The 14,064-nt window shown below is 43.5% G+C and overlaps 1 protein-coding gene across 1 annotated transcript in view; it reads left to right on the top strand.

Annotated features, from left to right (window-relative positions):
• The first annotated feature begins 307 nt into the window (after nt 1-307).
• The window catches only part of ABCC8 (ATP binding cassette subfamily C member 8), a 1,237,886-nt gene continuing 1,224,129 nt past the window's right edge, over nt 308-14,064 (top strand). Inside the window, exons 1-2 of the mRNA XM_086954145.1 lie at nt 308-676; nt 2,853-2,994. Coding sequence (XP_086810271.1) covers nt 529-676; nt 2,853-2,994 — 290 coding nt within the window. The 5' untranslated portion in view covers nt 308-528. The remainder of the gene's footprint in view (nt 677-2,852; nt 2,995-14,064) is intronic.

The raw sequence follows: 14,064 nt of genomic DNA, 5'->3' as shown, positions 1-14,064 counted from the left end.
TTATGCGTCTCTCGGATGGTGGTAGAATAGCGCTAGGTGCACCCTTTCGGGTACTTCAATGCGCAGAGAGGGAAACGGAGTACAGTTTGATGGAAAGAGGATGTATGGGGCGGGCGTCCACGTCCTTGTTTTGAAGGAATGTCTTAATCGATGTATTGTTGTTCTGCTGTACTTGTGAAAGTGCCGTTAGAGGCACACACCTGGGCTAGCCCGCCGTCAGCATGTAGTGTAGCATGTGCCCGCTCCTCACTCCCCTCCCCCGCCCCTGCTGCAGGAGGCGGGCTGCGCGCAGAGCTGCCCTGCCGGTGCTGATGCTAAGGAGCTCCCCGCTCGCAGCGCTGTTTCTGGCTTCTCCTCCCCCTCAGTGACAGCAGCGCGCGCGCAGGGGCCCGCGCAGCACCCCCTCCCTCCCCCCTGGAGCCGCGGCGGTCATGGAGCCCCCGCCGCCCTGCCCCCGCGCCCTGCGCCCCAGGTAGGGCCCAGTGTCTGAGAGCCTGTCCTTTCCGCCCGCAGAGCCCCGGCTCAGCCATGTCCCTGGCCTTCTGCGGGAATGAGAACAACTCGGCCGCCTACAACGTGGACAAAGGAGTGCTCAACAACGGCTGCTTCGTGGACGCGCTCAACGTGGTGCCCCACGTCTTCCTGCTATTTATAACCTTCCCTATATTATTCATAGGTAAGTGTGTGCATGCTTCGTGTGCCCCCACCTGCTCAGTTACCTCTGTAGAATGTAAAGCAGTCTGTGTTTCACTCTGGCGACCCTCTTTCTGTGAATGCCCCCCCACCCCCTCTCGCTCGAAGTCATTTCATCATGGGTTAAGGACACGCCGCTCTGGGCGGGATGTGCTGTGCGCCCTTGGACTAGCAGAATCCCAGGACGACAGAAGCTGCCCTTTGCAGCAGTAACGCGCCATGAAATAGATATGTTTCTTCAGAAGACTGTCCGCCCCCTCGGAACGGCAGACCCCTGTCAGGCTTCAGATATGAAAATGGCTGTGGGGTTGCCACGCTCAGGCGCGCAGAATGCTTTCTTGGTACTGAAGGTGTGAGTGGGATAATACCTGCCAACTTTTGCTTTCTAGTGCAGAGCCCGGAGCTGCAGCCAAGGCAGCGCCGCCTCTCTCCAGGGGAATGGGGAATTCTTGTCTACCTGGAGCGCGCGACGCTGCTGTCGCCCGGGCTGGGAGTAGCTCCTTGTCCCGAATTAAGGTGAATCAGCTGAGCTGCCAGTTTATCCTGGGGAACCTCAGTTTGTGGTGACGCTCTTCCCTTCTCAGGGGTGACACGTGTATCATGGGAGCGTTCGGCCTGTCTGGACAGAGCGAGCGCCTTCACTGACTAGACACAGTGATATCTCAGCAAGGACCGATGTTTTTTTCTTACCAGTTACATGCAAAAAATCCAGACTTTGTATGAAGGTCGTGGTGTTGGAAATTAGCTTAAGTCACAGTGCTCACATTTTTGGCAAACAAAAAAAGGCAAAGAAAATTAAATGAACTGCTCAAGATCACACAATTTGGCCAAGCAGGAAGATGTAACTAGTGTCGCAGTCACCACATAGAGTGCGCGTGGGAAGTTCTTTCAGGGCATGTCCGTGACATGATTTTAGCCTGCTTAGAGTCCTATATAGTTGTAGTAGTTGTATGCTAACACATGTGACAGTAATAAATGCTTATTTTTCACTGGAACTCCGATGGAATGTCCTATTTTTGACTAGAGCAGCCAACACTTGTTATATTTTCTAAACGAAACTACATGATGAGATAACAATACTCTACAAAATAATACAACTCAAATCATCAAAACAACTCATAATGAAACTCAGTAACTCAATAATGACAAAACACAATATAATGCAAATACATGAAATTACAGACTAACCTTAACAAAATAATAATAACATCGCAGCAGCACATCGGTGAAACACAAAATAAATCCAATGCAATATTGCAACACAATACTGCTACACATCACAATACTACGCAAAAGCAACTCTCGAATCTAATGCAACAACACAACTGTGCTGTATTGTGTTGCTACTGTGTTATTGCATTTCTGTGGTGGTACATGGTGTTGTGTTGCTGTGATTGCATTTTATCGGAGTGCTGTGTTGGTTTATCGTTGTGTTGCTGTCTTATATTGTATTTTGTTATTGGGTGCCGTGTGTTTTTGGTTGAGTTTGTGTAGAAGCTTTGATCTGTTTTCTTTTGTTGTGCTTTCTTGGCATGTTTTGTTGTCTGTGTGTTGCTGTATTGTACTGTGTTCTTTTTGTAGGGTGGCGTGTTGTTATGTTGATTCGTTATTGTGTAGTATTCTTGTTTTGTGTTAATGCGTTGCCAATGTGTTTAACTGTTATATTTTTGCTTTGTTAGTTTTTGTTTTGAGTTGATATGCTGTGTTGAATCTCTTCTCTTATTGTAGTGATTTGATCTAGTGTATAGCTAGCACATTCAGTGTTTTTTTGTACTTTAACTGAAGAGTATCTCTGTAAACATGAATAAACCTGTGACTTGGCAGAGTTTCCGTGGGCTTAGTACTGGTTTCTAAGTACTGAGGGGCTCAGATACAAACTTGTGGACAGCATGAGTATAGTAACGCAAACAGCCGTTGTAGATATTGCTAGAAGTGATGGTCGTCACCGGAAGCAGACGCAAAGTTCAATGCATGCTAAAGCGATGTATAGGGTCAGGCCTGGGGCAGTCTGACCATGTAGAGCATGAAATAAACCCGTACTTGGCTATAACCAGGAGGCTGCTGCACATTTATAGCGATTTGCTGTTGTGGAGAACTAACGTTGCTTTATTTCGCCTCGCGCGCTCTATGTCATTTATAATGCGGGTTCTCTCCGGCAGGATGGGGCAGCCAGAGCTCCAAGGTCCACATACACCACAGCACGTGGCTGCACTTCCCGGGCCACAACCTGCGCTGGATCCTGACCTTTACCCTGCTCTTCGTGCTGGTGTGTGAAATAGCAGAGGGCATCGTGTCCGATGGGTAAGTGGAAACAAAGCTTCTCCAGATAACATGCACTATTTTTACTGTGTGCTGAGCAGCCTGAAATTTGTCTTAAGCCAGTGGCGACAGCCCGAGAGCCGTTGCCAAGCATTTCCATAGAGGGTGCCAACACCAGGTCCCGCGGCCTGGCCAATGACCTAAGAAGTGTTGTGTACCATAGGCTCATTTACCTATGTTTATCATACTGAAGATAGCGTTGACCACGCCCCTTGCCAAATTAGAGCACGATACTGAATGTACATATGTGATATATACAAGGTATGGAACAACAATCCTCAGCACATTGCAATTATTACGCTGTAGATCGGCCTTCATGACCTTCAGATGCGCCCCCAACTGAATGACTGCAATGGGCTACAGTTCACTTCAGAAAGCACCAGCATTCAAACATATGTAAAACTGGAGAGCGTTTATTTACAGGCTAAATGAAGTGAAAGAAAAAAAGTAAGTAAGGTGACCTGCAAAACTTTAGGAACACCTTCATTTTTCTACACATCTTGCAATAAACGTGTACAAATAAGATAAAGTTTCTTCAAAGTTCAAAAATGTGCTTCTTCAACATTCAGAAGCATTACACATTAGTACATCAGACTAGATAAGTTCATTCAGAAGTCCTTTATTTAAAAAAAAAAAGTTTTCAAAAATGAGTGTAGAAATATTCATGCCTCCTCATACCCTGGCAACAGTGCCACCAGTGAATTAAGAGCAGGGCACAAGCCATAAAAAAATGAAGTGGGGGTATTGACCAAGTTAGGCCGTATACAAGTGACATCATGGCGCGTGCCATCAAAGCAAATGACGTCACGAAGCGTGACATTCCATGGGGCATCACAGGAAGTGACCTCACTGGAAGTGACAGCACAAGAAGTGACATCAGATACTAAGACTCACACATATGTTTATGAGGTGCAACATGAGTACATTTAGGTGCATTATGATATGCAACAAATAAGATTTGGAGTCAAGGTTGTGCCAAAAAAGTGGCGCAATCCTGATGCAAAATCTGGGCCTCAACAAATACATTTTTTTAAAACCCTGCCGCAAAGAAATTGGCAACAAGTACAAGTAGTAGTAGAAGTTCTGCTTAATTGGTTGCAAAGACTGCATTTTAAAATATTTTATGGGGTTAAGGCATCTACTGCAGAGGTGCCCAGTACATCTCAGGAAATAATAATAATGATGAGATAACTTTGGAGCTTAACGCATTTGTTGGAGAGACCTGTGTTTTGTGTAGTCCCAAATTTGAATCAAAGTAGTATAGAAGATTAAGTTGTCTCCTGCAAAACATAATCATTCACTGTTCTTGGGGGGAAGTTGTGGGGGTGGCATTTGGGGAAAGTTGAGACTCTATTTTGTTGCTACCATCTTCAGGTTTATTATTCATGATAGCGTAACACACATGGTGTGCATCTTATACAATGTTGTGAGGATAAATGTACCCCTTAATTATGCAATAGTGCTCTGATATGTGTATGTTATAACATGTGCCAACTGAAAATGCAGTAAAATATGCAAAAAAAAGTTGTCTCCTGCAAAGCATATCATGTAACATGCAGATCACAGATTTTTATTTTATGTACATAGGTAAGTGGATTACTACTTTGAACACAGAGATCCTTTTGTTACTTGCAGTTATTACATTGTAATCCTCCTAGTAGACCATAGTGAGCTATGAAGGGTATTTGAATCCTATACCTTGCAACCCTGACTGTCTCATGCAACACATCTTGTACATTGATTTACACACCTACATGATTTATTCAGAATGGATAATGTGTATGTTATGTAAAGCACTCAAACTCTCTGCATTGGAACGGGTAGCACTATAAAAGAAATAAAGTAGTGCAATTTAAATTGGTATTTGTGTAAATACTGGGACATGCTAACTCATTTGACATTCGTACAGTGCATGCACTTATATACAACGTAAGTAAAAAGCATGCATCTCTTAAGTACCTGTAAAAAGATACCAATCGGTGGGCTTTTGTCTCCAGGAAGCCTCCAGCCCAATACGTGATCATGAGGAGACCTGATGGCACCTTAACTTCTGTGTTTATCTGTTCCCAGCTAGAGGTGAAAAAATAGCCCCCGCCTGCCTGCACGTTGCTGCTGGGAATGGAAAGCAGACATTGTGCAGGAGCTGCTGAACGTGTCCCGGTATCTCAAAATTACCCGGGGACTAGTTCAACATATTTTTATGGGGCCCAACTTCTTAATAGGGTGGACAGCATCCACCCTGTGAAAATAGTGGGTGGACACCGTGTATCTGCGTGTACCCCCAACTCGTGCCCTGACTAAGAGGCAAGTCAGTTGGCACTTGGAGCCCTCTGGATGGTCAGGGTTGTTATTATCCATGGGCAACATTATAGTTTATTAAATCGAACATAAGAGGATTGTAAAGCATATCTCCTAAACACATGTATTTCAAGGTGCTCTATTATGTCATAATTGAAAATAAGCATCTGCAAAGCAATAGGTCTCACATTTTTTTTAGAGCTAGAGCTATTGGGCTTGTAATGGAAATGTTCTTTACTTATGTGTTTCAGAGTGGAGTGGAGGTATGTGATGGCAATTGTATGTTTTGCAATGAATGTAAAAAGAAGTGTGGTGATGTTTGGATGTGGTGTATGGGGCATGTCATCCAATATGTGCGCCAGTGCAGCCATTAGATGTTCAAAACTGAGAATGATAAATAAGTTATATTATTGCTTGTAAATAGTGCAATGTATTAATCAGAAAGAGGCCAATAAATAGGTCAATAATGTACAGAACTGTAACATATACAAATGGATTAATGTAGAAAAACATGAGCAGAAAAATGCAGCCTGAATAGACCGTGGGCCAAAAAAGGGTCCCTGCAGGGAAGCAAATTGTAATGGATTATTGGCGAAGGTAAACAGAGAAGATGAAATGTGAATTCCAGCACTGATTGAGGCATACAGTAGGGTTATGTATTATGCATGAGGTTTAGAGGACACTATGTTAATAGAAAACACAGACACAGTAATGATCATTCAGAGATGGTTTTCAAAATCCAAAACATATTGTAATGGGTTTCCATCAAATTGACTTAATGATCAGTCCTATCATCTGGCCAAACCCAGGTGTGAGTAAGGCTAGTCCCCTGATCATTGGGACCTTGTGAGCCCATTACTAGACAGATATTTGTTGACTGTCTCTTTTGCACTGTTCTAGGTTTTTAATTAGGAGGTGTTGTTCGGCCGTAGAATAAACATTGTAATAGGAGGACACATCATCCTATTTTAAATTCACTATTTTGTTTTTGTTGCACTATTATTCACTTTACCATCAAAGATCAGCCATCATTGACGGTTCATTTGTGTTGGTGGACCAAATCCTTAACCAGCAACAAATGGTGTGGCTCACAAGTAAGCGAATTTTGCGAATCTCGCGTTTGCGAATTTTGCGGATTTGCGAACTCGCAATCCGCAAAATCCGCAAATTCTCGCGAATTTGCGGATTTTTATTTTTTTTTGTGTTCGCGCGGGTTTCTGCCTGTTCGCGAGGGTTTTTGTACAATTTCGCAAACGCGAACTTACCTGTCGGGTCGCAAGTTTTGCGAACTTGTTGTTTCTACGTGTCCAGCCTGTTTGGGACACTCTTCTTCATCACTGCCACCCTCTGTCACCACTGCCACTCTCTGACTACTCATGCCACCCTCTGGCCCACCCATGCCACCCTCTGTTTCATCACAGCACCCTCTGGTTGTCCAGTGTACATTATTGTGGCAAAGCAAAGCACACCTTCCCTGCCTCAAGTGACCTGAATTAATTTGGGGCTGATTAATGTGCCACAGAATATTTTTTTAGCTGGCACCTGCTTCCTTGGTGCTTCCCGATTAGTGATCTTTTGCACTTGCTAAGTGCTTTCAATGTTGCAAAATTAGTTACAACACCTGCCCTGCCCCAACTGACAATAATGAATTAGGGGCTGATTAATGTGTCACTGGATTTGAACTTCCAGCCTGGCTCCTGCTTGTCTCCCTTAGCTGTAATTCAGGACCTTTGTGGCATATGTGTAACTATTCTGAGGGTCAGAGCAGGGTCACATAATAGTTGCAAGTAGGCAACTGAACTCTGGAGGGGCCCCTCAGGAAGCACTACAGGAAATGGCTACTAATGATGAGCTTGAACTTTTGAACCTGGTAAGTAGTTTCAGTTTTGCTAAGATCGTATTTCTGCAATTTAGCACTTATTCGCGGGGCGCGAAGTTGAACTGGGAAGCCGCGAACTCACGCGAACAGTACGAGCAAGCCCTAAAATCCGCTTTGCGGATTTTGTGGGAAATTCGCGAATCTCGCGGATTGCGAATTTACTGAAAATCCGCAAAATCCGCGAGCGGAACGGATTTTCCGCCCATACTTACTCACAAGGTCCAAATGATCAGGGGACTAGCCTTACTCACACCTGGGTTTGGCCAGATGATAGGAACGATCATTAAGTCAATTTGATGGAAACCCATTGCTATATGTTTTGGATTTTGAAAACCATCTCTGAATGATCATTACCGTGTCTGTGTTTTCTATTAACATAGTGTCCACCTTTGCTTATAATAGGCTGTTCTCATGTGATTCAAACACTCCGAGATTCTGGTAAGTCGGATTGTCAGCTCATCTAAGGAAATAGGCTGTTAGACCCCCTGTGTTCTTGTGTTATATTTGAAGAAGGAGCTGGGGATAATAACCAGGCGTGGGTCTTTAAACTTTATAACCCTTGGACCCTCTTGTAATGGTTTGTTGTTGAAGTTTAGAGGATACAAAAAAATCTGTGGAGTAAAGGATAGGGAGTAAGTAAGAGAAAGAGATGTAGATGCACGTTCTTGCTATCTGTGCAGTCGGTGATGAGGCAACCCATTGTTTTTGTACACAGCTGGTTGACTGCCAGTCCTAATGTTGGCTGAACACATACACGTTTTACTATTAATTGAATAAAACAGAGCTTCAGCTTAGATCAATGGAACATAGCAAAAGACATCACAAGGCACAAAACCGTGTTGTACTTACAATTTCCAGAATCAATAATATTCCAACCGCAGACTTGAGAAACCCAACATTGAGGGAGACAAATTTCCAGGAGAGTGCTGTAGAGCTGGATCCACCTGGTGTGCTGGTCTGGGTGCTGAATTTTGAGGGGAACTCAGCCCTGATTTAATGACTGCTGTATTCTTAGGTTTCGAATGACTGAGTATCAATGTGACCACAATGCTTGAAGCAAAGCACACTGTTTGTATCCTCATTTTCCCTCTGACGTCACCCTGTTGAACATGCACCATGACACTCTTGTGTGTTGTGCTCTTTCCGTGCTGCCTTCAAGGAAGCTGACAAGAGCAGCCCAGCAGTCTCTTTTAACCAGCGCATCTGAGAACAACACTACTTTAACAGCTGAAGCGGCCACAGAGCAGCCAGCAGTGCGTGCACGCACCTTTCTTCAGAACCAACTTCCACGTGCTGGGTTTGGTCACACGTACCTCCATCTCACACGTCATCGTTGACCAGCCTGGCAGGGCTTGGGTGGTTCCCAGCCTAAGTGCACATTGGAAGAGAATGCAGGAACACATAGTTGCTGCTGAAATGGCTGAGTGGTGTGTGGTGAAATTCGATGCAGGGGTGGAATTCTAAAGAATCATGAATAGGAAACAAACAACAAGGCTCCATTCGCATGCGATGTTTAAGGGTGCAACCTAATTAACTCATGCGAGTCAGGTGTGCCTGATAACACATTAACTCCACTTAAAAATACCCCACTCTCTGGAGGGAGAGAAGAAATGGAGACTGGAAACTGGGAAGGGGGGAAGAAACAGGCACAGGAGGGTCTGAGGTAGGGTAGATTAAACCCAGAAGGGTGGGATAAATGTGGATGGGAGGGCTAATGGGAGGGGAGAAGAAGTATAGAATGAAAAAAAAACACCTGGGTATAAGGTAAAAATCAAAAGTCAATATGTCACAAAAATCTATTGGCAACGTTAATGTTGAGACAGTGCGGGCCATTTATATGATGTCGCACATCCCTACATAAAGAACATATATTTGGCAGAATAAACAAGTAGGGGGAAATAATGAATAAATGGCCTTCAGGGAAACAGTGGAGCATGGCTGCACTTGAGATATTAATAATAATAATAATAATAATACTGAAGTTTATATAGCGCAATATCTACCTCTCACGGAGGTGTCCCGGCGCTTAGTAAGCAAAGGGGGGGCAGTGTATGATATGTAGTAAACAAACACATATGCAATCCTGGCCCACCCCTTTCCTAGCTGAGCAAACATTTGTTAACAACACACGTATGATATGAGGCGAAAGGTTTGCTGTGTTTCTTCATTTTGCCTCATAATAATTAAAACACCTTTTTCGTCTGCTCATCATTCAAAATGTACGCCATATGAGTTTGTTTTTAAAAAGTGAATGCACCATTACTTAAAATTAGCAACCGGTGTCAACTATGGCTTCAGCTGTTTGTTTATAAAAGCGTTGTTCTCTGACCCATGTTGCAGGTTGTCCAAGTGCTCTGGAGATGCGCAAGGGGAAAAAAAGGCTGCACACCTCACTTAAACGTAGATTGAGTAGGGATGCTGGAGGGAAGGGGAACAATAGCGGCCGCAGATTTATTTAATTAATACAGTGCTGGCTTCATGCTTAGTCCATGCAGCGGGGGAAGGAGCGTATATTTAAGTGAAAGCACTGCATGGGGTCTTTATTAAAAAACAATGGTAATTACAGCGAGCTGCATATAAAGAAAGCCGCGCACCCACCATGAAACTGAAAACACGGGTTAAAAAAAGCATTTGACACCTTAATTGAAAAAATAAGTAGGATGGCCCATCACACACTGCACAGTGTGATAGGCAAACAAAAGGTTCTGTGAGTGAAATCGCCAGGGGAAGAATTAAGCAGGCAATGGAGGGGCATTTACACAAATGCACCAATAACAAGCCAGCATTTCTGAATGCCACAGAAAGTAACCAATGGCAATTGGTGAATTTGCCAAACCTAGCAGAAGAGATATAACAGGTCGATTGAAGCTCGGCCTAAAATGGAGGTAAAGTGAAACTAGGCAATTGCCTAGGATCAAACAGTTGAGTCAAATTGGAAGCAAGGATTGATCCTAGATTTTCTGGTTTCACGATTTGCAATTCTATTTCATTTCAATTCAATATTCAAGTTACATCCTTTTTACATTTGCATCTCCCAAACTAGTGATAGCAAGCAGAAAAGCTTACTCCAAGGTGCCGTAGGGGGTAGCTATTCAGATATAGAATAACACAGTACTGGCAAATCTATGACTCTTCTAGAGACTATGGGCTTAGTTTAGAGGGCAGTAAAGAAAGAAACCCTGAAAATAACTCCATCACTCACTGACCACACCAAGTATATGATTCGCTTCCCCTATGCCCACCTTAACCCCCCTACAAAGCCCCATTCCCACCATGCTGCCATTAATGCAGCCCTAAGGCACACCAAAGACCTTAGTTTGTGGACATTTTTGCAAGTACCCATGTTATAGTGTATATTTTGCAAACAGGTCCTGGGGCAGGTACCTTGTTGACAGCACCTTAACTGTAAATGCTATATTGGTATAACGCACCCGGTGCTCAAGCTTAAAGAAGCCCTTGCAACTTTTACCATACTTTGTTTAGCAAAGGCTTGTAATGTAGCGTGCTGTAGGCACTCAAATACATATGTATGCCCACAAAATATCCCTTGCTGCTCGAAATTCAGTCGCTTTACCGCCACAACCCTTCTACCTATGTTACCAAAATGTGAGGGCAAGTCATCGGATTCTGCTTTAAAACATTCACACCAACTACTTAGGAAGTTCAAACTTTGACATATTTACTTAGTGCATGGCTATGTTAAAAATGTTACAAAACACAATGCATAAAGGCATTTATGAGTATGTTTAGAGCTATCCCAGCTGTAATAATACACATACTCTTAAATTCAATCCACAAAGGTACTGATGCACATCTATATCATTGCAGGCCTTACAGGGCCAGCTCTAGGGCGGTTCGATTGATGCCACCGCACCGGGCGCTGACTTGAGGTGGGGGCTTCATTTTTTTGCGAGCATATTATCATTGAGATCAGGAATGCGAGCTCCCTCCTGAGTTTTAGAAAAAGTCTGAAAACTTGGCTGTTTCAGTGAGGGGTGTTTTGTGGGGTTTCTTGCTGTCCTTATTGCCGAGACACCATTTTGGTATTTGCGCGCTCTATAAATAGCATTATCATTATAATTTTTAAAACACCTGCTGCCGTGTTCCCGGCATCAATTAACATGTCAAGATAACTTGGTCCAAATCCTGATTTGTATTGATATAAAATTGTGTTCCACCTCGGCTGAGGTGACATGGACTGCTGCTGATTATTGTGTGTAATCCGTTGGGTATGCAGGAACACCTAATAAAGAAATGAATAAAAACAAACAAAAAAAAACAAAAAAAAAAAAAGATAACTTCAGTGATTAATCGTCTTCCTTGAAAGAAGCCAGAGGTTTGTCTATTGGTAGTTTGACTCATTTTAAGGTAGCTCAGAGGGTTAAACCGCCTGCTAGTAAGAACGTGTACCATGCAGGTCACAAAGTGCACATAATGTAAATAGGTCAGTGAGTTACTGCTTCTGTAAGAGAGATCCTTTTGTTACTATAGTTTATAAGTCAAAATCCTTATATAGAACATTGAGCTATTAAGCGTCACCAAATAGCTGCATTCAATCTGCATATGTTAGAGCTACATGTTTTGTTCTCAGTCTTTCACTTTCCTAATCTCGCCAAAAGGGTTCATTTGGGTAGAAAACAATTCTCATTATTGAAGAAAGAACCACTGACAATAGTGTCATGTTTTATATCCTGAATTGGGCTTTTCCAGAATAAGTACTCAAACTATATTGCCTACCAGTATCATGGACATGTCGCTCCTACACTATACCTTGCAGTCCTGTCTGATGTAACTGGACTGAGTGGTGCTATGAAGCTAAATGAATCTGAGAGACGGTGGTTATGGAAGGGGCGCCAACAAACATTGTCTCACAGGGCGCCACCATTGTTAAAGCCGACCTTGTGGGCCTATCTCCTATCCAAATAGTTCTACACCTTCACCTGTGTTTTAACCAGCTCGGTGTAAAGATAATGGAGGCAGCAAACTCAGTATGTTTGCAGGGGTGTGACTGAGCTAACTAGCCGCCTTTTAAATTATTTGGATCAAGAAACAATCGAGCTGCAGAAAACAGAAATGTCAAAACATGATCCAACTTGTCCAGCTTACTGAAGGCAGTTTGACTGCTAGTAGGAAGATTCCAACAGTAGGGAGCACAAGCCTTTTCTTTAGAATATTGTGGCCTACTCCAGCACATTTAGTTACATGGGGAACTCTCATGGGGAATGCGCGTTTGGATTTCAGGTCAACATTGCATATTGATAGCACGTTTAGGGCCCCTGGGTAATTTAGCATTAAGCTTCTTGATAATGCGACCCCCTCCCCCAAGGTTCGGGAAGCAAAAAGTATCGGTTATGTTGCTTTTCCATAGGGCACTTCTGTCTATCACACTACTTTCAGTCCAGTGAGATATTTTAAACAATGGTTTTTAACATGTTGAATGAACATGTTCAAGGATGTAAGTTATGATAACTTGTGCTAATTTCAGTATATCTAAATGGTTAATTGGATAATTTTTAGTATTTTGCATTTTAAAGACAAATGTATGGGGCTCATGGAAGTATTTTTTTAAGATGAGCTGTGAAAAATCAATTGTTTAGGTTTTTAGTAACAGAACCAGAAAATTGGATATGATTTGATCTGAGGTCCCCACCAGAAGTGTGTAGAACTGTTGACACGATGTTCAACATTTTAAGAGTAAATGTGGTAGTCGCAAAGGAGAGTGGCTGGAAAAAAGGGAATATCTACTACAAAGTAGGAGTAAGAAATGAGAAAAAAAGGCGGGCATAGGGAGGGGCATGCAAGTCCAAAAACACTCCCACAGAAGGGTTAATGAAATGCAGTTCAAAATACATTATGTTATGTTATTAAGTCTTTTGTATCGCGCTCTGTTACTACAAAGTATCCTGGCGCGGTGAGTTTTTAGAAAAAGAGAGTGTCGGAACATAGCAAAACCAATCCAACTAGAGCGGGGCATTAAACAGATTAACCCCTTTTTAAAAACAGAGATTGTCGGAGAGGCTCTAAGGTACAGAGGAAGTGCATTCCAGGCTCTGGCGGCTTTAACTGCAATGGACTGGCCTCCCAGTCTGGCATATTTGTATCTAGGCAGGGCCATTTGACATTGGTTGGCAGAGCGCAGTGCACGGTTTGGGGTGTAAAATGAAAACCGTTTCTGCAGATAAACCGGTCCAAGACGATGGTCCGCTCGAAATGCCAGAACCAGAACCTTGAAAAGAATTTGATGCGGCACTGGAAGCCAGTGAAGGCTTCGTTTGTGGCTCCGCACACTGGATCTCCTAGGTAGCGAGAATAGCAGACGTACCGCCGCATTTTGGATCACCTGCAAGCGGTGTACCATGTAGTCAGGCAAGCCACTAAATAGTGCGTTTGCATAATCGAGCCGAGACAGAATCAGGGCTCGTAATACAGTCTCTTTGGTTACTCTGGGGAGAAGAGGGAAAAATCTTCTCAGAGTTTTAAGAGTGGCGAAGCAAATGCCAGTCAGTTTTTTGATGTGGTCCGAAAATTTAAGGTCCTGTCCGAACCAGAACCCCAAATTCTTGGCTGGACCTCCCACTGAGTTAGGGCAGGGCAGGTCCGAGGGCCATATCTGGTCCTTAAAGTTGTCAGGGAAGGAACCAAAGAAAAGGACCTCGGACTTGTCTTCATTGCACTTGAGTTGGACCTGTGCAAGCCACCGAAAGACCGCTGACAGGCAGAGCCGTACTGTAGATGGATCACAGATACCCTTAGGCCAGGTGAAAAGCAGCTGCGTATCATCAGCATAGGCCATTATTTTGGCTCCCAGCTGTTCCACCAGATAAAGTAGGGGAGTCATATATACATTAAAGAGTAAGGGGCTTAGAGTAGACCCC

Source organism: Lissotriton vulgaris, chromosome 2_1, assembly GCF_964263255.1.
Source record: "Lissotriton vulgaris chromosome 2_1, aLisVul1.2, whole genome shotgun sequence".
NCBI lineage: Eukaryota > Metazoa > Chordata > Amphibia > Caudata > Salamandridae > Lissotriton > Lissotriton vulgaris.
The sequence above is the reverse complement of the archived record's forward strand: the minus strand, read 5'-3'. Positions and strand labels throughout refer to the sequence as shown.